Source organism: Lepidochelys kempii, chromosome 14 (genome assembly GCF_965140265.1).
Source record: "Lepidochelys kempii isolate rLepKem1 chromosome 14, rLepKem1.hap2, whole genome shotgun sequence".
In the NCBI taxonomy this organism is placed as follows: Eukaryota; Metazoa; Chordata; order Testudines; family Cheloniidae; genus Lepidochelys; species Lepidochelys kempii.
In genome coordinates this window covers 17,646,615-17,671,016 of record NC_133269.1, presented here as the reverse complement: position 1 = coordinate 17,671,016, position 24,402 = coordinate 17,646,615, and the positions used below count along the sequence as shown (strand labels likewise).

Here is a 24,402-nt window from a genome sequence, read left to right as displayed (position 1 = left end):
TAAAGTTCTGCAGAATTTGGTAGTTTCCTATAGATTTCCAAAGGCCCTACTTAGATCTGATGAAGTAACCCTACAAATTTTAAACCAGAACAGACAATACTTATTTGCTGTAAAAGACTGGATATCTGGCTTTGTAATGTGCTAAGTAGCTTGCTGCTTGAATTGCAGCCATCTTAGAGACTCATTAGAAAAGCACTCTGTTCCTGAGAGCTGAAAAATGTAACCACCGTGTCTGGAAGCAGTGAAAGCATCACCTAGTAACAATACAGAATAGCCTAGTGTATGTTACCACAGGTTCAATGCTTTCTACAGATCATGTGAATGATATTACATTAAATAGCTTTAACTTGTTTGGGAGTGATGATATTCTTACAAACTTATCACAGAGTTTCCATAGTGTTGCCTCACTACTGCTGTGTGCAGTGGGAGAGCAGGAAGGAATGCGGGGGGGAGGGGGTAGTGGGAGAGCAGGAAGGAATGCCAGGTATGGTGCAGGCTCACCACCCACACCACCTGAGATCTCATAAAGCTCTCTAAATCCGATTTAACATTTACTTTTGGATTATCATTCCATTTAAAAATATTTTCATATACATGCAAACAAACAGTAAAGCAATATTGTAGGACATGTAAATAAACAGAAAAGGAGGACTTGTGGCACCTTAGAGACTAACCAATTTATTTGAGCATGAGCTTTCGTGAGCTACAGCTCACTTCATCGGATGCATACCGTGGAAACTGCAGTAGACATTATATACACACAGAGACCATGAAACATTACCCCCTCCCACCCCACTGTCCTGCTGGTAATAGCTTATCTAAAAGTGATCATCAAGTTGGTCACACAATCACTGACATGAAGGTCACTATCTTACAACAAAAAAAACTTCAAATCCAGACTCCAGCGAGAAACTGCTGAATTGGAATTCATTTGCAAATTGGATACTATTAATTTAGGCTTAAATAGAGACTGGGAGTGGCTAAGTCATTACGCAAGGAAGCCTATTTCCCCTTGCTTCCCCACCCCGCCCCCCCGACGTTCTGGTTAAACTTGGATTTAAACTTGGAGAGTGGTCACTTTGGATGAGCTACTGCCACCAGGAGAGTGAGTTTGTGTATGTGGTTTTTGGAGGGGGGTGAGGGGATGAGAGAACCTGGATTTGTGCAGGAAATGGCCCACCTTGATTATCATACACATTGTGAAGAGAGTGGTCACTTTGGATGGGCTATTACCAGCAGGAGAGTCAGTTTGTGTGTGTGTGTGGGGGGGACACGCGGAGGGTGAGAAAACCTGGATTTGTGCTGGAAATGGCCCAACTTGATGATCACTTTAGATAAGCTATTACCAGCAGGGCAGTGGGGTGGGAGGGGGTATTGTTTCATGGTCCCTGTGTCCTGGTCTACACTAGGACTTTAGGTCGAATTTAGCAACGTTAAATCGATTTAAACCTGCACCCGTCCACACAGTGAAGCCCTTTATTTCGACTTAAAGGGCTCTTAAAATCGATTTCCTTACTCCACCCCTGACAAGTGGATTAGCGCTTAAATCGACGTTCCCGGCTCGAATTTGGGGTACTGTGGACACAATTCGATGGTATTGGCCTCCGGGAGCTATCCCAGAGTGCTCCATTCTGACCGCTCTGGACAGCACTCTCAACTCAGATGCACTGGCCAGGTAGACAGGAAAAGAACAGCAAACTTTTGAATCTCATTTCCTGTTTGGCCAGCGTGGCAAGCTGCAGGTGACCATGCAGAGCTCATCAGCACAGGTGACCACGATGGAGTCCCAGAATCGCAAAAGAGCTCCAGCATGGACCGAACGGGAGGTACGGGATCTGATCGCTGTTTGGGGAGAGGAATCCGTGCTATCAGAACTCCGTTCCAGTTTTCGAAATGCCAAAACCTTTGTGAAAATCTCCCAGGGCATGAAGGACAGAGGCCATAACAGGGACCCGAAGCAGTGCCGCGTGAAACTGAAGGAGCTGAGGCAAGCCTACCAGAAAACCAGAGAGGCGAACAGCTGCTCTGGGTCAGAGCCCCAAACATGCCGCTTCTATGATGAGCTGCATGCCATTTTAGGGGGTTCAGCCACCACTACCCCAGCCGTGTTGTTTGACTCCTTCAATGGAGATGGAGGCAATACGGAAGCAGGTTTTGGGGACGAAGAAGATGATGATGATGAGGAGGTTGTAGATAGCTCACAGCAAGCAAGCGGAGAAACCGGTTTTCCCGACAGCCAGGAACTGTTTCTCACCCTAGACCTGGAGCCAGTACCCCCCGAACCCACCCAAGGCTGCCTCCTGGACCCAGCAGGCGGAGAAGGGACCTCTGGTGAGTGTACCTTTTAAAATGCTATACATGGTTTAAAAGCAAGCATGTGAAAGGATTACTTTGCCCTGGCATTTGCGGTTCTCCTAGATGTAGTCCTAAAGCCTTTGCAAAAGGTTTCTGGGGAGGGCAGCCTTATTTCGTCCTTCATGGTAGGACACTTTACCACTCCAGGCCAGTAACACGTACTCAGGAATCACTGTAGAACAAAGCATTGCAGTGTATGTTTGCTGGCATTCAACCAAAATCCGTTCTTTATCTCTCTGTGTTATCCTAAGGAGAGTGAGATATAATTCATGGTCACCTGGTTGAAATAGAGTGCTTTTCTTCAGGGACACTCAGAGGTGCCCGTTCCTGCTGGGCTGTTTGCCTGTGGCTGAACAGAAATGTTCCCCGCTGTTAGCCACAGGGAGGGGGGAAGGTTGAGGGGGTAGTCACGCGGTGGGAGGAGGCAAAATGTGACCTTGTAACGAAAGCACATGTGCTATGTATGTAATGTTAACAGCAAGGTTTACCCTGAAAGAGTGTAGCGACTGTTTTATAAAATGTGTCTTTTTAAATACCGCTGTCCCTTTTTTTTTCTCCACCAGCTGCATGTGTTTCAATGATCACAGGATCTTCTCCTTCCCAGAGGCTAGTGAAGCTTAGAAAGAAAAAAAAAACGCACTCGCGATGAAATGTTCTCCGAGCTCATGCTGTCCTCCCACACTGACAGAGCACAGACGAATGCGTGGAGGCAAATAATGTCAGAGTGCAGGAAAGCACAAAATGACCGGGAGGAGAGGTGGAGGGCTGAAGAGAGTAAGTGGCGGGCTGAAGAGAGTAAGTGGCGGGCTGAAGAGAGGGCTGAAGCTCAAATGTGGCGGCAGCGTGATGAGAGGAGGCAGGATTCAATGCTGAGGCTGCTGCAGGACCAAACCAGAATGCTCCAGTGTATGGTTGAGCTGTAGCAAAGGCAGCTGGAGCACAAACTGCCACTGCTGCCCCTCTGTAACCAACCGCCCTCCTCCCCAAGTTCCATAGCCTCCACACCCAGACGCCCAAGAATGCGGTGGGGGGGCCTCCGGCCAACCAGCCACTCCACCACAGAGGATTGCCCAAAAAAAAAGAAGGCTGTCATTCAATAAATTTTAAAGTTGTAAACTTTTAAAGTGCTGTGTGGCATTTTCCTTCCCTCCTCCACCACCCCTCCTGGGATACCTTGGTAGTCATCTCCCTATTTGTGTGATGAATGAATAACGAATGCATGACTGTGAAGCAGCAATGACTTCATTGCCTCTGCAAGCGGTGATTAAAGGGAGGAGGGGCGGGTGGTTAGCTTACAGGGAAGTAGAGTGAACCAAGGGGCGGGGGGTTTCATCAAGGAGAAACAAACAGAACTTTCACACCGTAGCCTGGCCAGTCATGAAACTGGTTTTCAAAGCTTCTCTGATGCGTACCGCACCCTCCTGTGCTCTTCTAACCGCCCTGGTGTCTGGCTGCGCGTAACCAGCAGCCAGGCGATTTGCCTCAACCTCCCACCCCGCCATAAACGTCTCCCCCTTACTCTCACAGATATTGTGGAGCACACAGCAAGCAGTAATAACAGTGGGAATATTGGTTTCGCTGAGGTCTAAGCGAGTCAGTAAACTGCGCCAGCGCGCCTTTAAACGTCCAAATGCACATTCTACCACCATTCTGCACTTGCTCAGCCTGTAGTTGAACAGCTCCTGACTACTGTCCAGGCTGCCTGTGTACGGCTTCATGAGCCATGGCATTAAGGGGTAGGCTGGGTCCCCAAGGATACATATAGGCATTTCAACATCCCCAACAGTTATTTTCTGGTCTGAGAATAAAGTCCCTTCCTGCAGCTTTTGAAACAGACCAGAGTTCCTGAAGATGCGAGCATCATGCACCTTTCCCGGCCATCCCACGTTGATGTTGGTGAAACGTCCCTTGTGATCCACCAGAGCTTGCAGCACTATCGAAAAGTACCCCTTGCGGTTTATGTACTCGGCGGCTTGGTGCTCCGGTGCCAAGATAGGGATATGGGTTCCGTCTATAGCCCCACCACAGTTAGGGAATCCCATTGCAGCAAAGCCATCCACTATGACCTGCACATTTCCCAGGGTCACTACCCTTGATATCAGCAGATCTTTGATTGCGTGAGCTACTTGCATCACAGCAGCCCCCACAGTAGATTTGCCCACTCCAAATTGATTCCCAACTGACCGGTAGCTGTCTGGCGTTGCAAGCTTCCACAGGGCTATCGCCACTCGCTTCTCAACTGTGAGGGCTGCTCTCATCCTGGTATTCATGCGCTTCAGGGCAGGGGAAAGCAAGTCACAAAGTTCCATGAAAGTGCCCTTACGCATGCGAAAGTTTCGCAGCCACTGGGAATCGTCCCAGACCTGCAACACTATGCGGTCCCACCAGTCTGTGCTTGTTTCCCGAGCCCAGAATCGGCATTCCACAGCATGAACCTGCCCCATTAGCACCATGATGCATGCATTGTCAGGGCCCATGCTTTCAGAGAAATCTGTGTCCATGTCCTGATCACTCACGTGACCGCGCTGACGTCGCCTCCTCACCCGGTATCGCGTTGCCATGTTCTGGTGCTGCATATACTGCTGGATAATGCGTGTGGGGGTTGATGTGCTCCTAATTGCCAAAATGAGCTCAGCGGCCTCCATGCTTGCCTTGGTATGGCGTCCGCACAGAAAAAAGGCGCGGAACGATTGTCTGCCGTTGCTCTGACGGAGGGAGGGGCGACTGACGACACGGCTTACAGGGTTGGCTTCAGGGAGCTAAAATCAACAAAGGGTGTGCCTGTACATCAAGGAGTATTTCAGGCAGGACTGCACGGAGGGTTCCAATAAGAAATGGTGCACCTAAGTTATCGTTGTTATTGGAACAAGGAGGTTAGCCTGGCCTCTGATTGATACATGGCTAGATTTACCTCGCTGCACCTTCTCTGTGAGTGACTGCAGTGTGATCTAGACAGGGGAGGAGGAAAATGAGTACAAAACAAATCTGGTCTATTTCTTGTTCTGACCCACTCCATCTATCTTTTACATCTTTGGCTGGCAGCAGACGGTGCAGAAGGACTGCATGCCATCCACATCTCATGGCTGCTTGGCATAAGATGGTACAATACGACTGCTAGCAATCCTCATCTCTTGCCTGCCTGGCAGAAGATGGTACAGTACGACTGCTAGCAGTCCGTATCGCCTGCCCGCTCACCATAAGACGGTTCAATAGGACTGCAGGACTAAAGAGAATGACCTGGTCAAGTCACTCCAAATTTAGTCCCTGCGGCCATGTCTGCCCAGGCGCTCCCAGCCGACGTGGCCAGGAGCACCTCGGACACGACGAGGACGACTACCAATCGTATTGCACCGTCTGCTGCCAGAAGGCAATGGGTTGCTGCTACTGTGCAGCAAAGCCGTACCGCGTCTGCCAGCACCCAGGAGACATAGGGTGACGGTTACCTGAGCTGGCTCCATGCTTGCCATGGTATGGTGTCTGCACAGGTAACTCATGAAAAAAGGCGCGAAACGATTGTCTGCCCTTGCTTTCAAGGAGGGAGGGAGGGAACGGGGGCCTGACGACACGTACCCAGAACCACCCGCGACAATGTTTTAGCCCCATCAGAGTGCTCCATTGTGAGTGCTCTGGACAGCACTCTCAGATGCCCGATTGTTTGCCATTGCTCTGATGCTGGGAGGGGCGCTTACAGGGTTGGCTTCAGGGAGCTAAAATCAACAAAGGGGGTGGCTTTACATCAAGGAGTATTTCAGGCAGGACTTCACGGAGGGTTCCAATAAGAAATGGTGCACCTAAGTTATTGTCGTTATTGGAACAAGAAGGTTAGCCTGGCCTCTGATTGATACATGGCTAGATTTACCTCGCTGCACCTTCTCTGTAAGTGACTGCAGTGTGATCTAGAAGAATGAGTCCCCTAGACAGGGGAGGGGGGGAAGCAAATCTGGTCTATTTCTTGTTTTGATCCACTCCATCTATCTTTTACATCTTTGGCTGGCAGCAGACGGTGCAGAAGGACTGCATGCCATCCACATCTCATGGCTGCTCGGCAGAAGATGGTACAGTACGACTGCTAGCAGTCCGTATCGCCTGCCCGCTCACCATAAGACGGTTCAATAGGACTGACTGCAGGACTAAAGAGAATGACCTGCTCAAGTCACTCCAAATTTAGTCCCTGCGCCCATGTCTGCCCAGGCGCTCCTGATCGACCTCACAGAGGCGACCAGGAGCACCTCAGACATGACGATGACGGCTACCAGTCGTACTGTACCGTCTGCTGCCACAAGGCAAGGGGTTGCTGCTCCTGTGTAGCAATGCCGTACCGCGTCTGCCAGCACCCAGGAGACATAGGGTGACGGTTACCTGAGCGGGCTCCATGCTTGCCGTGGTATGGCGTCTGCACAGGTAACTCAGGAAAAAAGGCGCGAAATGATTGTCTGCCCTTGCTTTCACGGGGGGAGGGAGGGAACGGGGGCCTGACGATATGTACCCAGAACCATCCGCAACAATGTTTTAGCACCATCAGGCATTGGGATCTCAACCCAGAATTCCAATGGGCAGCGGAGACTGCGGCAACTGTGGGATAGCTACCCACAGTGCAACGCTCCGGAAGTCGACGCTTGCCTCGGTACTGTGGAAGCGCTCCGCCGAGTTAATGCACTTAATGCACTTAGAGCATTTTCTGTGGGGACACACACACTCGAATATATAAAACCGATTTCTAAAAAACCGACTTCTATAAATTCGACCTAATTTCGTAGTGTAGACATACCCTGTGTGTATATAATGTCTACTGCAGTTTCCACGGTATGCATCCGATGAAGTGAGCTGTAGCTCACGAAAGCTCATGCTCAAATAAATTGGTTAGTCTCTAAGGTGCCACAAGTACTCCTTTTCTTTTTGCAAAGACAGATTAACACGGCTGTTACTCTGAAACCTGTAAATAAACAGGAAAATCAAAGTAACTTTTTAGAATAGAGACTGTACATTCATTGCTACACTGAACAAACTCAGCTTACCCCATTAAAGAAGGCATCAATAAAAACTCTGTTGGTATTTTATTTATAGATATTTCTACGGCAATCATTGAACTAACTGAACATAGTGATATCGGGATACATCTCAGAATACCACATATCCATTTAATTCCTTCCAAACCTTCTGTCAATGTGAAAGGATTGGTTTAAATGTTAAGTTCCAAAATTCATGGCAATAAATAACTGGTTCATCTGTGCAGCCAACTAATGGGATAATACCAATTACCTCTTTAAAATACAGCCTGCAAGGACAGTACCACTACCGGAACAGGATTATAATTGGGATACAATTCCTTTTGGTGCCAGTAAAAGTTCTGCTTATATTATGTATTTTACCATTCTTCAGTTTAGACAATAACTGCAGGTTTCACTTGCACTTAACATTGCTGTGAAGCACTCTCTTTTTATATAAGAAAGACTATTGCATTCATTTAGAGTACTGGCAATTCTGTTCCTTTCCCTGGTTCAGAATTATAGCAGTTCCCAGGGTTACAGTGTAGATTACATTTGGTTCTAAATATGTCACAAAAACAGATCAAATGCAGAATTAGGCATTTGAAATAACAGCTCTACTAATAACAGCGGCAACGAGTCCTGTGGCACCTTACAGACTAACGGACGTAACAGCTCTACTAATAGTTATCATACAACCTAATTCTTTTAAGCTAGCTTTGAACCCTTCAGGTGTAATGCATTCAAATACCATATTTTATTATGTAAACAAAGAACCATCTGGAATATGAAAATCATAAAAATAGACTGTCAAAAGTAAATATCAAGATTAACCGATATAGTAGTGCCTACACTTCCCTGTGCTTTTTTTTTTTTTTTTTTTATTTTATTAAAGCACCCTAGGAACACAGTCTCTACACCAGATTAGACCACTTGTCTATCAAATGAAGTATGTAACCTCCAGGAGTGGAAAATTCTAGATGAAGACTAAAAAACTCCATATTGCATTTAAACAGTTGTGCAATTCTGTATGGGGGTGGGGGGAAAGAAGAGTATCACCACAAGAGAACCAGTACAACAGACTCACACTATCTCTCTTAAGCTTTAGCATTATGATGAAGCTATAAATTTCTTTTGTAAATTTAATTAAAATTACGTTTACATTCCTATGGGATTTCCATCCACCTGCACTGAAATAGCACCTTTGTCACTCACCATCATGAAGGCAACAGGAAACCTATATAAACTTTCAATGAAATGGTTTTTCATGAGCTCAGCAGAAATGTTTCCAAAATAAGACTTTTTAAAAGACACTACCATATATTAATAAAGTCCTAGCCAGAATGTTGAGGAGTCCGATAGTGGTGAAGTTATTGGAAACTATTTTTAAAAGTTTGAGGACACTCACATGTTCAGATTTTAGGTCATATTTTGGAGAGAAGGAAAGGGAAATGGCATCTTATATCTCTAGTAACTTTATGGCCTTTGGACCATACACTTCTTTGATCCACAAGCAGAACCCCCCCTCTGAAAGCAGCAGGGGTTCCCCCAATCCAGGCACACAGCATGACCCTGTGATAATAAGAGCCACAATATTAAGTCAAGATATTATGCCCCAAATATGGTGTCTTGCAAGAGAGACACACCACTTCTATGTGTACATTCCACAGGCAAATGGTTTACTGAAAAACCCATGCAAAATGAACTTTAACCAGAATAAACTGAGTATACCAATCCCACTTTCTTTCTTTCATAAAAATTTAGATCATATCTTCTGCTGCAATCAAAATGTTAAACAACATTAAGCCTAACCTCTAATATAGTCAGTACCATATTTAATAAATTAGTCTTACTGAAGGGGGGGGGGGGACAATTTATGTCCCCTCTTCAAAAGTTTAGTTTAAATGTGCGTGAGATGAATCTGAGCCAATCCAGGTGTCAACAGTTCAGTTGCCACTCTCGGCAGACAAGCCAAGGACTAAAAGGGTATCAAGTGAAGTATCCTCTCAACAAGCTACATTTATGGAGCACCTTTCAACTTGAAATATCAAGGATTCCAATGTGCTGTAACAAACTTAGGGCTTATCTACACAGGAAAATTGACTGGCAATAGCTATAGCTAAATTATACACCGGTATAACTATGCCAGTGTAATTCCCTCATGTGGATACGATTCTGGAATAAAACCCACTTTTATTCCAGAATAGTGTGTCCAGATGGGGAAGTTATGCCAGTATAGACATAGCGGTATAATTATTCTGATGTAGTATGCTGCTCAATTTCCCTGTATTAAAAAAAGCCCTTAAACACATAGGGATCACTTCATTTACTATTGAAGATGCAACTATCTTTGTGGTGAAAAAACAGCAACTTTTTGACAGTTTATAGCTATAACATATAATAGTTTTAGATGGGAAGCAAATACCATTTTATCCAATATAACATTAGGGTGAATACAAGTAGGCAAAACATAATTATGTGATATGGAATTTGACCAGAATATCAGGTCAGCACCCCATCTCTTAAAGAGAGAAAAGGGATCTTTAACAACCACAGGCATGTTTCAATATTACTTCAGTTGAAAGACAGTGGTTTCTCCAAAACAGATGAGACATTTGTGATTAAGTAAATCTGAACAGCTGCTGCCTGTATAATACTTGCTTGGTGGATAGGAGTCTTCAGCCTCCAAGTCCATGAATGTTCCATCTTTACTGAATATTGACTTTCAGACAAAAAAAAAAAAAAAAAAGGCAGTCACTGTAGGGACCTTAGGAACACACCTGCATGCTTCAGACATACTCTGAGTGGAAACAAGGACCATGCTCTGTAAGAATGTGGTTCAAACAATGTCTGTCTGTACAATAGCACCCACCAGACAGAAGACTTGACTTGCCACTTTCACAAACTGTTAGATCCACATAACAAATGACAATATTGTGATACTTGTGTTGTACGTAGGTACTCTGTTCTTGTGTTCCTGGGTTCAGAGTACATCAAGCATGCGTGCACATGTGTTGGGGACAGAACTTAGACCGAGCTGCTGTAACATAACACCTCTCAAATTGCTCTCTTGTTCATCAGAGTCTCAGCTTTCATTTAAGAGAAAGATAAGTCTCTAGCTGTCACATTTGTAAAACAAAAAAAAAAACAAAAAAAACCCCTCAAAAACGTGAGCTGACTGTAAGTGATGCAAACATGTTTACTAAGACAGCCTGCAGAGAGCTGAAGCAGTATCTTTGGGATGCTTGAACAGCTGCCTTTATCTCAGTGAAGTGTTAATGCAGATGCCTTAGTGACAATAATTTAAATGCCAACCCCATTAGCTATTTTATTCCACATGTATGAAAAAAGAGGGAAGATCACAGATTTGTAGTTTATTGTGAGTGACATCTCATTTTGGTGCCACAATTGGGTGGTATTCAGGAGAGTACCGCCACTCTTTGTGCTCCTCCCGAAAAATCAAGAAGCCTGAGGAACCTACGTGAGCCCATGGGCATAATCAAGTTCCATCAAGCAAGAGCCAAGTGGAGTACACACAGTCATATCTTGAACATCTACAGAATTTTTTGAGTGTGGCATCTCATTCTGGAGACTCATATAGGCAGAGCTTATTTTGTAGGCACAAGTTTGGAGAGTATACCATCTTTTCTTCCCCATGAATTCAACCTCCTGTTGGAGATTAAATGTGGGGGTACTGAGAGATAACAGCCACAGGATGTTGTGTTAGATGTGGAATAAGTTAACAATTCTTCCTTCAGGGCTAGTAGGGAAAGCATAAAACTCTCCAAATGGGATTGATTAGAACGGAAGGAATGGCCCCATATGCTAGTTAGAAACTAACCTGGAAAAATCTGACAAGGGAGGACACTATTCTAAACAGAGGCCTCAAAGATGGTCTTTGCAGCAACAGTGTAACTATTATTCCATAGAGGCAAAATTCAAGTCCATGGTGTTACCAATATTAGACTCAGATATGGTTTTGTTCATTTATCTTTTGTGTTTAAAAGAGCCTGAATCCAGACTACAGTGAATTAGTGGACAAGCTCTACTAGTTGCTTAGGGCAGGAAACTTGACTTCTGACCTTAAGGGTGGAGGATGTAATTGCTTTAGCACAAAGTTAAAAAAGAGGTTTCAGAGTCTAATCCCCAAAAAGATGTTGCGAGACAGCTGGCGTAGGCCAGTGAAGGCATTAAAAGGTTTGGAGGGTAGGACACTTAGGGAATACATAACTACTGAAAAATAAATCTGAGCAGTTCTGGAGCCCTTTCAAGTTATCTGCAGTCTTGTAAGCAATGCATAAAACTTTTATGTAATATAGCAATGTGTTGTGCATTGCTGACATTCATCTTGCTAAGAAATTCACACTGTGGCACTGTCATTATAATAAAATAATTATTTGTTTACAAGGTTAGCTTTGATATTTATCTCATCCTTTTCATTAAACTGAGCTGTAAGCAACATCGGTTGAGTGTTCTGTGACTTGAACCTGTATAGTCATGAAACTTTATTTTACAATTCAGCCATTATCCTACTGTGTGTCCATTGGGGATCTATTTTTGGAAGTGTCAAATACTCTTTGCTGATCTACTGCTGCTAACTTAAAATTTTAAGTAGTTCTAAATTTGGATTTTCTAGCAAATCTGTTTGATCTGCTATGATTAGAGGCACACTTTCAGAAAGGAAGATTCTTAAAATACACTTATCTGTCCCACGTCTATTTTGGAATATATTAACTTTTGTATTACTTATTGGGACTGTATGTGAAAAGTTTAATCGTTTGTTAATTTGTTTTTGCCTACTTATTAAGACAGCTACAGAGTAGATCTCAATGTGTTCCTTTTTAGGTAAATATTAAAACTATTTAACATGGTTTGGCTCAGAGAGGTTAAGAGACTTACATTAGGCATCAGAATCAGTAGCAGAGTTGAAAACAGAATAACAATCTCCTGCTCTGTCTACATTCCCTTCCCCCAGAAGAGGGCCAATAAGAGAAGAGTACAAAGTAGTAAAATGAACTGCACTCACATTAGGTCTCAGAGTAACAGCCGTGTTAGTCTGTATTCGCAAAAAGAAAAGGGCATCCGATGAAGTGAGCTGTAGCTCACGAAAGCTCATGCTCAAATAAATTGGTTAGTCTCTAAGGTGCCACAAGTACTCCTTTGCTTTCCACATTAGGTCTGAATTTAGCCCAGAGGCACACAGGCTTCTAAGTGCTGTTGTAATACAAATAATTTTATATTATAAATAGTATAGTCAACCTACAGAATTTATTGTCAAAGGAGATATCCAAGACAAACAGTATGCTAGAGTTTAAAGAGGACTAGGAAACTGACCATTAGCCCCTTTAACTGCTGCCAGAAGCTCCAGGTAGAATTCAGCTACTTCAGCTGAATATACACGTTAAGTGTCACAATGGGATTCAAATCTCATGTGGCAGTAGAATGCCCATGAGAATCTGGGAAGGAATCCTAACCCATCCCTCTCCAAATATGTATTGCACTACACAGATGACTAGGCATATTATTGAATATTTATCAGGTTCCAGCTGCTGCCAAAGGTATGCCAGTAGACTAACGATCTGATCATGTGTAGCAACTATTATGTTGCCAAAATTTGTCACCCTCCTCATGTACAAACAGGAAATATGCCTACTGCAAAGCTTAATTGATTCAAAAGTGAAACTGTCAACATTTCTTCAGCCCTTGGTTGAACCATAGAGATTACATAAATAAACCATAAAGATTACATAAATAAAAACAGTTTTTTCTTCACCATGCCCACCCACGCTGTGGAAGTGCAGACAGAGAAAGAGGAGACCAATTTAGTCACACTGAAAGAACAAACAAGTTCAAAAGAAACAGTTAATATTAAATTCTGTTCATTATGTCAATGTCTGTAGTATGCAGACCATGAAACAGAAATATGTAATTTCATGAATTCAGCATGGAGGGCTTTAGCCACAGGCCAATGAATTACACAGCAAAAATAGATTTTGTAAATTAAAAAGCAATGCAATTTATAAAATGGCTGACAAGATGTCCTATGAGAAGGATATTGGAGACTGTATTCCTGAACTGGACCCAACATTGGTAGCATTCACATTTTCCACTGAATGAAGAAAAATAAAGGACTTGGAAAAGAAAGTGCTCACGTCAGGAAACTAATCATTCCCCTCCTATTGTGGCCCAAACAAATGTAAACATTGCACTGCCGTTCCCACAGTTCTGAAAAATCTGAGGGGCCATTAACACACAAGCACTTTTTTTAACCTTACACAATTAAGATCTATTATTACTAAAACAAGGATATGATATTACAGCAGCAGCAAGCAGTTCTGCAAATTACAAGCCACAGTCAAACCGAGAGGCCACTATGTTAAAGCAGGTTAGTAATTTGTGTTTTCAAGCTGTTACATAACTTGATCATACGTTCTGGGACAAAACAAAACGACACGACACCCCTGGGTTAAGATGGAGTTAATTACTGCTATATACTCTAAAAACTTAAGGGTAACATACACATTACAGGGATGTTGTAATTAACCCAAACCCAAGCATTAGAATCCCAAGAAGTTCCAAGTTAAGGCTGCTTAACAGAAATTTGAATGTGTTATATTGAAATACACATTTAAGACACCAAAAGAGTCTTAATTCTAATCCGTAATGACATCATTCACTAACAATACAACTATGATTAAGGTATCTTAGTGTCTGAAGAACTGATTTTTAAAAAGCGTTTTCTTATCCACTTGTCACTGGAGGACAGAGTTAGGGTTGTTTAGATGTCAAAATCCCTGTAATGTTTTTTACTCTTAAGTTACTAATACATACTCTCAAAACTTGAACTTCGTCTTACAGTAGCTTTTGCCTTGAATTTTCCTTAGTTTTGTAGGATTAATTGAAAACGTATACATGAATACTAAACAAGAAATCCGAAGAGAATGCTACTATGAGATATTTCTACTAGTTTGAACTATGTGGTAGCAACCTTAAGGGCAGTAGAGCAAAGGCAATGTTAAGAACTTCAAACACTGATGTCCAAACTAATTTGGGGCCATGGAATTTCAGAATGACGGTTGGGAACTTTTGACAAGAGTCCAGTCTCTCTAATGAAGCTGACTCACACTACCAATGGAATTGTTGCATGTAATTTAAATGTAGACGAATGGTGATTGACGGAGTTACCTCTGATGTCACAATGGCCCTGTAACATTTGCCTGAGGCGCTCATCTGGCCCTGTCTGTAGAGTAGTGATACTCAGACCTCAATGGTTCAGGAGCCAAATTAGCAATCAACTTTATCCAAAAGAGCAATAGTAGTGTGAATTCATGGTTTCTTCTATTATTTATATATATTATTCTCACAGCAAAATGACTGACCAAGTATTATTTTATTAACAATTGGTTAACAACATAGTAAAAGCATTCATATTGGTTAATAATTAAATCACAAAGCGTTTTAATATCATGTGCTGCAAAGAGTCGCTTGCAGCTCATAAAGCCTCAGTCTGAGCGCTTTAATGTGGCTTGCGTGGGAGAGCGCTCTAAAAAAAACCCACCTCCATGAGGGGCATAGCTCCCAGCACTAGTGCACTGTCTACACTGGTGCTTTACAGAGCTGAAACTTGCTGCGCTCAGGGGTGTTTTTTCACACCCCTGAGCGAGAGTGTTGTAGCACTGTAAATTGCCAGGGTAGACAAGACTTGAGTATCTCTGGTGTAGGGTATATAATCATAACAATTAGAGAAAAAGGTTAACTCAGTTTAATACTTAACCTAATTTCATCAAATAAGTCAGTCTATAAAATCATGAACGGTATGGGGAAAGTTAATAGGGAAGCATTATTTACCCCTTCACAAGAATTATAGAACTGGAAGGGACCTTGAGAGGTCATCTAGTCCAGTCCCGTGCACTCAAGGCAGGACTAAGTATTATCTAGACCATCCCTGACAGGTGTTTGTCCAACCTGCTCTTAAAAATCCCCGATGGAGATTCCACAACCTCCCTAGGCAATTTATTCCAGTGCTTAACTACTCTGACAATTAGGAAGTTTTTCCTAATGTCCAACCGAAACCGCCCAGGAGTCACCCAATAAAATAAATAGGCAGCAGATTTAAAACAACAAAAGGAAGTACTTCTTCACACACCACACAGTTAACCTGTGGAACTTGTTGCCATGGGACGCTGTGGAGGTTCAAAAAAGAACTAGGTAAGTTCATGGAGGACATGTCAAACAACGGCTACACCATCCCCATAGTCTGGGAGTCACTAAACCTCCAAATGCTGGAAGTGGGACTTGACGATAGGGGATGGATCACTTGAAATTGCCCATATCTGTTCATTCCCTCTGAAGCATCTGGCATTGGCTGCTGTTAGAGACAGGATAATGGGCTACATGGACCATGGTTCTAACTCATTATGGCTGTTCTTATGTTAAAATAATTAATAAATTTGTAAATTCATTATGTATTTAAGACTTCAATGCTGTAAATTTGGGAAGAATAGGGTTTATTTCCCCTCTCCCCCCCAACACACACACATAAATAAGATGTGGAATTCCACCTTTAAGGACAAAACGGAACTCAGCACTAACTAATGAGCTGCAACCAGTGCTCCTTAATACAGTAATCCGAAAGTAAACCTGAATCTGGATTTTGGGCCCTTCACTAAAAGTTCTTAGAGTTCCCTTCCAGCACTGTAATTTCCCCTTCCTCTTTCCCCTTTTCCATTATACTCTCTTCCCTTCTCCATAATCTCGTATGAAGCTGGGAAGAAATGTTGAATTGTCTTCCAAAAATCCCAAAGAGCTTTATTAACATTAATTTCTTAAGTCCCAAACACCCTTATAAGAAAAGTATTTATATACATTTTACAGATAAGTAGGAAGTTAAGTAACTGTCTGAGACAGACTTCGGGCAATTGAGTGGCATTGCTAGGAACAAAATCCAGTCTCTCCTCCCACTTAACACACAGACAACATTATCTCAATTTCTTAAAATGCCTATACAGCAAAATAAATATACAACAAATCTCAGCTCAAATATTCTGTCCTCTACAGGCTCCCATCTCCAACTGACATCAATGAAGTTTCCATGGAAATGGAAAGAGCGGAATTATCAGAGTTGATCTGTACCATGCAGAACAGACAAACCTTTAGGTTGTATACTACTATTTCTAAGCAATCACAAACAAGAATTTGCCAATATAGCTTTAGATAAATGCTCATGGATCTCCCTACACAAACTTCAACTGTGTACTCAATATATTTAATAAGACATCCCAACCTTTCCCCATGAATGCACTTAACACTTCTAAACTGCTATCCTCAGATTAAATGAAAATTGCCAAACTGCCCAGTGTATACTTTTCCAGACCACAATTACCAGATACCCTTTCGCATGTAGTGCTGGGTAATCCACTGTCAAAAGCAAAGCAGTCAGTTTTCCCCATGAGTTTAATTCTGAATTTTTGAGCTTCTAGACAAATGCCATTTGGCTGATCAATGGGTCCTGCAACCACACTCCTGACATGTTCATAATCTAAACACCTTCAGAGGACTGAAATATTGAGAGTATTTTCAGATTAAAGCAATAACACTGAGTCTCAATGAATTTTTTTTCTCTTGGTGGTACTTCCTCCAAGTTTGGCAGGATGTTTTAGCTTTCAAAGTGTGAAAGGCTTTTTGCAAAAATACAAAAAACAAACCCACCCAGAACTGGGTAGAAGCAGCTGATGAACAAAGGAACTGCAGCTGTCAGCTACAATACAGTCATGTGTTTCCCCACAAAAACAGAAAGCTATGGAAATAGCTAATCATGTCACGAACATGCAAACTGCAGTAAGTCAGTTTTTCCTTGTGCTTAACTTAATTCACATTTTTGTAACTGCTGGACATTCTAAATAAGTTACATTCTAAACACAAATTAATTGCATGCTTTTTTAGACTTTTTTCCTTTGTGAAGCAAGAGACCATCATCAATGACACAAAACAACATAAGCTAAACTGGAAAAAGGCATTTTTACTCCACAATAGGACTGTCCACATTGGGAGTTATAACAGTATAATTCTACTAGCAAATTTCCCTGTGTAGTTAAGCCCATATTTTTAATAAAAAATTACAGAAGAGATGGAGTTTGGGATTAAAAATAATTGAAAAAAATCACAAGATTATAAACTGTTTTGAATAAAAGATAAGATACATACTAAGATTCTCCTCATTGTACAAACTTCCTGCATAGCAAGAAAATATATTTACTGGGAGGGAGGGATGGGAAGGACTTACATTCCTTAATTTCCAATTTCAAAAATGTTTTATAAAAAAAGGACCCACACTGTATGGATTTTAAACCTACTGTTACAAATTACACCCAAGGTTACTATGACAGACTAAAAAATAGAGAAATAACCAATTCTCTAAATTCTATATACTATGTGCACTTGAAAGAACTTTATGTATGGCCATTTTCACGGTTTCCCTTTCATTATCAGTTAACCAATGTCCATTGTTTCAATGGATCTTCCACATAGCAATAGGGAAAAGGAACATTAAAAAAAAAAAAAAGAAAATGTGATGAAGGCAACAAAAATTTGCACAGAATTTAGGGGCAGGTGTACTACCCAAAATTACTTTTCTTTAAAAAATGAATTAAAAGTAACTAGATTTCAAGTTGAGTGATATTCCTTTATAATGAAAGGGATGATCTGCTGATAAATCAGAAACAATTAAGAAAACTTCATACAATTCCAGATCTAGGGATTATATTTTAGTTCAACAATCTAAAAGACTAAACAGAGTAGATATGGAGAACTTTAAGAGTGAAGTGTATTTATGCTTCATGAAATTCTATTCCCTTTTTGTAATTCACTCATTTTAAAATCAGAACCTTACGGACAAAAGTCTTCACAGATCTGTTAAAAATAAACTAAGAAAAGCAGGCAAGTCATCTTGTCAGAAAATTCAAATGCACACATTTACTAAAATGTTGCAACTGAACCTTGCTCTGTTAGTTTGTCTAGTTTTATGCTCAATGAGTTTTAATGTACTTTGACTACTGCACTAAAATGGAGGAATTATAAATTTCTTTTTTTTTGCTACAGCTACAATTTATCATCAGTTAAAAAGTATTTCATCTTCAAAGAAGCATAAAATGATCTTTGATTTCTGTTTTAAGAGAAACTAAAATATATTTAACAGTTAATAGGAATAGTAATTTAATTCTTTAAACTGAGTGACTGTGTAAGTAGTTTATGGGCAGATTTTTCCGAAGTGCTCAGCAGTCAGCAGCATCTAGTGTTCTCAATGGGAACTGATGGATACCAGGCACTTATGAAAATTTGTCCACTTTATGTAGATGCCTAAATAGGAGCACAGTTTTTTGAAAGTCTGTCTCCACTTTAAGGTGCTTAGCACTTTTGAAAAAAATCTAGCCCTTAATCCTCAATCCAGTTTTCTTAAGATCACAAATTCTTAAAAATATATACTTACAGTCAATATTAACACAGCATATGGTAAAAAGAAAAGGAGTACTTGTGGCACCTTAGAGACTAACCAATTTATTAGAGCATAAGCTTTCGTGAGCTACAGCTCACTTCATCAGATGCATCTGATGAAGTGAGCTGTAGCTCACGAAAGCTTATGCTCTAATAAATTGGTTAGTCTCTAAGGTGCCACAAGTACTCCTTTTCTTTTTGCGAATACAGACTAACACGGCTGTTACTCTGAAACAGCATATGGTGTAGGTCTGATGCACACTAACCATGTGCAGCCACCAAATTAGGATATAAACTTCATTTCTAAAATGAAATTTGTAACTGTGGATGGAACATATTTATAGACAGAATGTAAGTGCAACAGACTTTCATCATATTTCTCTAAATACTCAACACCTTTGGTGCTGAAATCTGTAATATGGATGTCATTAAAACATGGTATATGCTTCCTTATGCACAAACTCATCCCTTGGAAGATCTGTTCAATATCAAAATGTGACCCTAAGAGCACCCCAATGCCAGAACGCAAGGAGGTCCCCAGTATCTAGCAGTGACCCTCAGTTGGTCTGACCAGTTTAGTGTACCACCCCAAATCACTGTTATCATACATGATACCTTTTAGAACTGGCCAGCCTTGCTGAAAGAACAACCTGGGAGAGAAAACTACTTTGAACAAGAGACTAATTTTTTAAGTTAGGTTTTAGACTTTGAAGCATATTTTTAGGTTCTAGTCTTTGAAGCATGTTTTTACATTTGTTTGTAACCATTTCTATCCCAATTCCTTCTACTTGGTATCACTTCAATGTCTTGTTTTTCCACACAACCATCTCAGTGTAGTGCTTCAAACTGAAAAGTAAAATCCTCAAAGTAACATGCTGGTGCTATGTACAGTCTCTTTAAAGTGAGCTTGACACGGTTTTGTGAGTAGTACAGTGAGAGGGGCTGAGCACTGCACCCTGCAAGCAGTAACCAGGCTGGTGCAAGCCAGGGTGAGGTCAGTGTGCTGTAAGCAGGCTGTTGGTGTATCAGGGCTCTAAGTCAAAGCTACACAGCACAAAAGCACCCAAGATTACAGGGCAGGCAGTGACAATCCTTTACTGGTCTCGGTAAACCCCAAAAGCACATCGCAAAGCAGCTGATTTTACAATATTTGAGTTTAATTTCCAAAATAAATTTAAAGGACCTCTAACTCATTTCAACCAGCCAGCATCACAGCTTATATTTTTTGGCTCAAGTGCTCATTTCTTAACCTCGTGTGCCAAGAGTAGTATGATATATATGAGGGACCCATCATTCTAATGTTGGCATTTTAAAGACTCAGCTGTGTGCTCAACAATGTGCATAACTTACATAAGAAAATTTAAACTCTTCAACTTAAAGAGCATTAGCATTCTCAAAGGGTTTTGAAAGCATATTCTTCTGGTTCCTTCTTCCATCTATCTAACCTTGGTAACACAAGAAAAGGCTGAGTAAACAGTAATTTCCCCCATTTCAGCTACTTTTAGCATTATGTAAACTGGGACATGAAAAGGAATCTTTAAGTCTATAATTTTCAGGAGTTAGCAAAGAGAAAACTTTAAAATAAAATGGCTGTAAATCTTTAAAATGACATACTTTTAGAGCATGGTGGTACATTTAAAGCCTAATGAAATGCACAACAATGCAAATTCAGCCCCCTGAGCAAGTAGCAGGACCAGGAACTAGGAAGATATGCAGAGGAGCGGGGAGGAATCAAAGATTCACCAGGGAGACTAATTCTATACCAATGGCTGGAGTAGTTTACGTGGAATTCTTATGCAGTGTCCCTCTATGGCCAGTCAAGACTGAGAGGATCCACAAGGTGCCTGACTTCCCCACAGCTTTACACTCCACCAGTTCTCTTCAGAGAGTGCCTCCAAGTCTGCAAGAAGAGGGGGCTGGATTTGCCCCGGCCTGAATCTATTGCTATCCCCAGATATACATAAGAGTTTCAAATGATACTTTTCAGAATTTCCATAGAGGAGATATATCCCTAATACTTTTCCAGTTAGAGAAAACATTTATTCCTTTTACCATGATGAAGTATTTGCAACACAACGGTACTGGTGAGAGCTTGCCTTACCAATCCTGGGTCAGAGTGAAGTAGAATTTAGTTTTACTTTTCTTTCTTTGAACAGGATTGTTTCAGGCCCCTCAGTAGAAGAAGCAAAATTTGCCATGGTGTATCAGAATAACGTAAAGGGGACCACGATTCTACTATCACAGTATATAGGTATTTCTCATCACTTTCCATTATTTATTTGTAACCTAAGTAGGGGAGAATAGGAAGCGTGCAGTTTAAATGGTCCACCATGCAACAAAGGACACTCATTCAGATGGCTTCAGTGGAAAAGGGAAGTTCTAAGTGGTGTCTCCATCCTAGAGCTGATATTAGGACTTGCTGTAACTAGTTTCAACTAGGAGGAGAGCTGTAGGCCTTTAGAGTATAGATATGTTTAGAGTCCTGGAGTGGGACTACAACTAAGACACCTTTCTATAGTCCCGTTGGGGATGCAGGTACCAGTTAGCACCTCCTTCGGGCTCATCCTACATTCCCAACCATTCAATATGAACAAAACTGAGCTCAGTTTCATAGATGCCTTGCAAGAAAAGTCTGAGGGCTTTCAATATTCTCAGACAGCTTTCAGATACTGTTGGTAAGACAGCCCTTACAATAAAGATCACAGAGTTTCCATTATTTCTTCATTAAAACAATCTGCCACAGCAATAAATAGTATGCTACCACACTGAAAAAGCTATTCTGTTCTAGACACCTTTAATTACTTTATAGTTTTGGGGGTGTTTCTTAGTCTCTTGTGATCAATGTCTCATGTTCTATTAACAGGGATTTAATTTTTTCCCCCCCAAGAAGTATGAGAAGTCTGCAAGCCTAAAAAACATTTTTATACAGATGTACAAAAACTGTTTCCTGAAGGGGTGCAATTTAAACTTGGCATGTACCATTATTTTGTCTGGAATGAGGAACTGTCTTGCTGCTACATTTAAAAAGTTTTGTTTTGAAACAGTTACCACCATTTGAAAGCTGGGTACTGAGCATGTGCATTATGAAACGTTCATTTCAACATAAAGTGGAATACGCTGTACATTCTTACTAGCATTATTTGGTCATTCAAATAACCATTGATGGTGAACTCCACAGATTTTACCTCTGTGATAGAAACCAAGAAAATTTAGAGTTTGGCTCTAACTTACAAAAAGCACTACTCATCATTTCCTGCAGTAATAACCCATCTTAACTACTGACTTTACCAATTTTCCAGTGACGTAAACACATTTAAAGCCAATGATATAATAATAAGGTACTGCAGGTGTACAAGTATATTCTTAAAATGAATATACTGCAAGCAGAATTCTTGTGATAATAACTGCCCTATGAATGAAGTTTATGTTTGAAACAAATCAAGTATACAATCACTAGTCTACATCTGAAGTCATGCAAAGTATTGTGTTTAACTCACTATTTTGCATTATATACATTCCTAGTCTATTAGTTCTGATTCTTTAGCTATTGTTATTTCAACTTTTTATATTATGGGTATTTTCTTCTCAAGAAAACAAAAGCTTAGATGACACAAGATCTTAAAGGATTTTCTTTGTTTAAAAAAAAAAAAAAAATCCAGCATGCTTCAGATACAAATATCTCCACAAACACAAAACAGTTTGAAAGCACAAAGCTAATTTTAACATGGCAGTTTTAATGATGTTAGTAAGGTATGATGAGAGGAATACATTTTTGGTAGTTGTTTTGACTTAAAGAGTTCCTGACAGATATGTTAGATGGAAATAAAAATACTACCTCAACACAATAGAAATGTAACAACTCCTTAATTCAAATGGCAAAGTACACAGAGAATTTTCGCTGAAAAATCATCTCGTATATATAAATGTCTAAAACAGGAACAAGTTTACTTAGTTACAAAAACACATGCCGTATTAAATATGTAACTACTGAGTTTAATAGAATATTAGAAAACATGAGTAGCAGCTGTGGTATTGCTTGTAAATAGCATTACAAGGTGCTGAGCATACACTGGTACCAATCAAAATGTATCAATACATAAACATGCAAAAATGAGGTCTTCAGTGGATTAAGATATGAGATAATATGCATTTTATTTAGACTTTCTTTAGACTATTCTTTTTAGGACCAAAGAGGGAAGAAGTTGATGTGACTGCTCTTCACATCCTTTTTCTATTTCATGAGAACTTGAACAACTGTGGTTTTGACTAAGTGTATACAGCAATATCAGAGATCTACTTCTGTTATTTTTAAAGTGGGAACCTAGGTCAGGGTCACTCTTCAGTACTGGTGGTTTTCGTTTGTAAGAAGTACACATAGATTAGTGACCACACACCTCATGGGCTTTGTTTAGTGTTGTGATAATTGGGGGGGGGGAGGGAGGGGGAGGGGGGGTGGAAGGGGAGAAGAGAGAAAAAGAGTTCCTTTTTATGGACACCCCAGCATGCGGTGGTTCAGAGCCCTAAAAGTTCTAGCCTTCCCATTGGATCTTTTGGCCAGGTGCCCACTCACTTCCTTTTACCTATGCATAGTAGTAAAACTTTTTAACACTTTGCAGGTAGAGCAATTAAAAAACAGCTACTAAAAATATTTTTATAGCTACTGGCTGGCTGTCCATAAAATGGAGCTACCCACCCCCCTTCATTTATCACAGGTGTTTTTGTTCAACCTCTCTGGCCTTACCTTATACTCATATCCCCAACCCTTCCCAATTAAATCAAAATAGAACTGTTAAGAGAATACTTCTTGCCTGCTGCTCTGACCACATCACCCTCTTCCACTGTAACAAATTTAAGCTTCTCATCCTCAGTTTCAATGCTCCTCACAGCTCTGCCGCTAGTGTCTGCTCATCCGCTATTGTGTTTCTTTGCCCCTCCAAAGATGCCAGCCTCAACGGTCCTTTCAACAGCTTCTCACACAAACACCTTTGTGCCTTCTTCCACTTGCAACAGCCTAACTGACCAACACCTGCTCCTTCAGACCCACCTCTGCTGCAAACCCTAAAATAAATCTCCCAAAAATTATGGCAAGGCTTTGGGGAAGGTTTGGTATTTCCTCTCCCTCCTACCACTTATAGTCTAAGAAGACAAGCAAAATATAAGTTCTTCAAGGCAGGTACTCTGTATTCTGTACAGGACCTAGCAAAAGAAGCCTTGACCACACTTCAGCAATACAAGTAATAATATTCAAATAAGAAAATTACAGTTTAAGAAGTGATACTTACAGCCATAATTAACTCAAAGGGGTGTTTATACACCCGCACGGGGGATTGATATTTCTGCACCATGGTTTCAGATTAATAAGAACTATTCAGACCTGAAAAACAAATTTTTAAAATGTCATTGTCACATGTGGGAGGGCAGTTTTACTGTTCAATGTTGTTAGTTTATGAGAGAGATTCCTTGCCCATCTCCTCACGTACAGTAACCTACATCATGAAGATTGCAGTGGCAACAGAGTATTTAACACCAGCTGAAACTTTTCTGCTGAGCTTATAGCTGAAGTAAATTATAC

At 41.0% G+C, this 24,402-nt stretch overlaps 2 protein-coding genes across 18 annotated transcripts in view; one reads left to right on the top strand and one right to left on the bottom strand.

The window, feature by feature from the left end:
• Positions 1–24,402, bottom strand: part of SEC14L1 (SEC14 like lipid binding 1) — a 140,683-nt gene that overhangs the window by 70,518 nt on the left and 45,763 nt on the right. For 4 of the 17 annotated variants that reach the window (XM_073311099.1, XM_073311100.1, XM_073311102.1 and 1 more), the window contains one exon: positions 24,113–24,204. The exons of the other annotated variants lie outside the window; for them this stretch is intronic. In XM_073311099.1, coding sequence (XP_073167200.1) covers positions 24,113–24,175 — 63 coding nt within the window. In that variant the 5' untranslated portion in view covers positions 24,176–24,204. The remainder of the gene's footprint in view (positions 1–24,112; positions 24,205–24,402) is intronic. 17 annotated transcript variants of the gene reach the window in all.
• LOC140897978 (myb/SANT-like DNA-binding domain-containing protein 7) lies at positions 1,779–3,513 on the top strand. Its single transcript, XM_073311338.1, has 2 exons — positions 1,779–2,331; positions 2,919–3,513. Exons 1-2 carry the CDS (start codon positions 1,779–1,781, stop codon positions 3,002–3,004), a joined length of 639 nt encoding a protein of 212 aa, XP_073167439.1. The 3' UTR covers positions 3,005–3,513.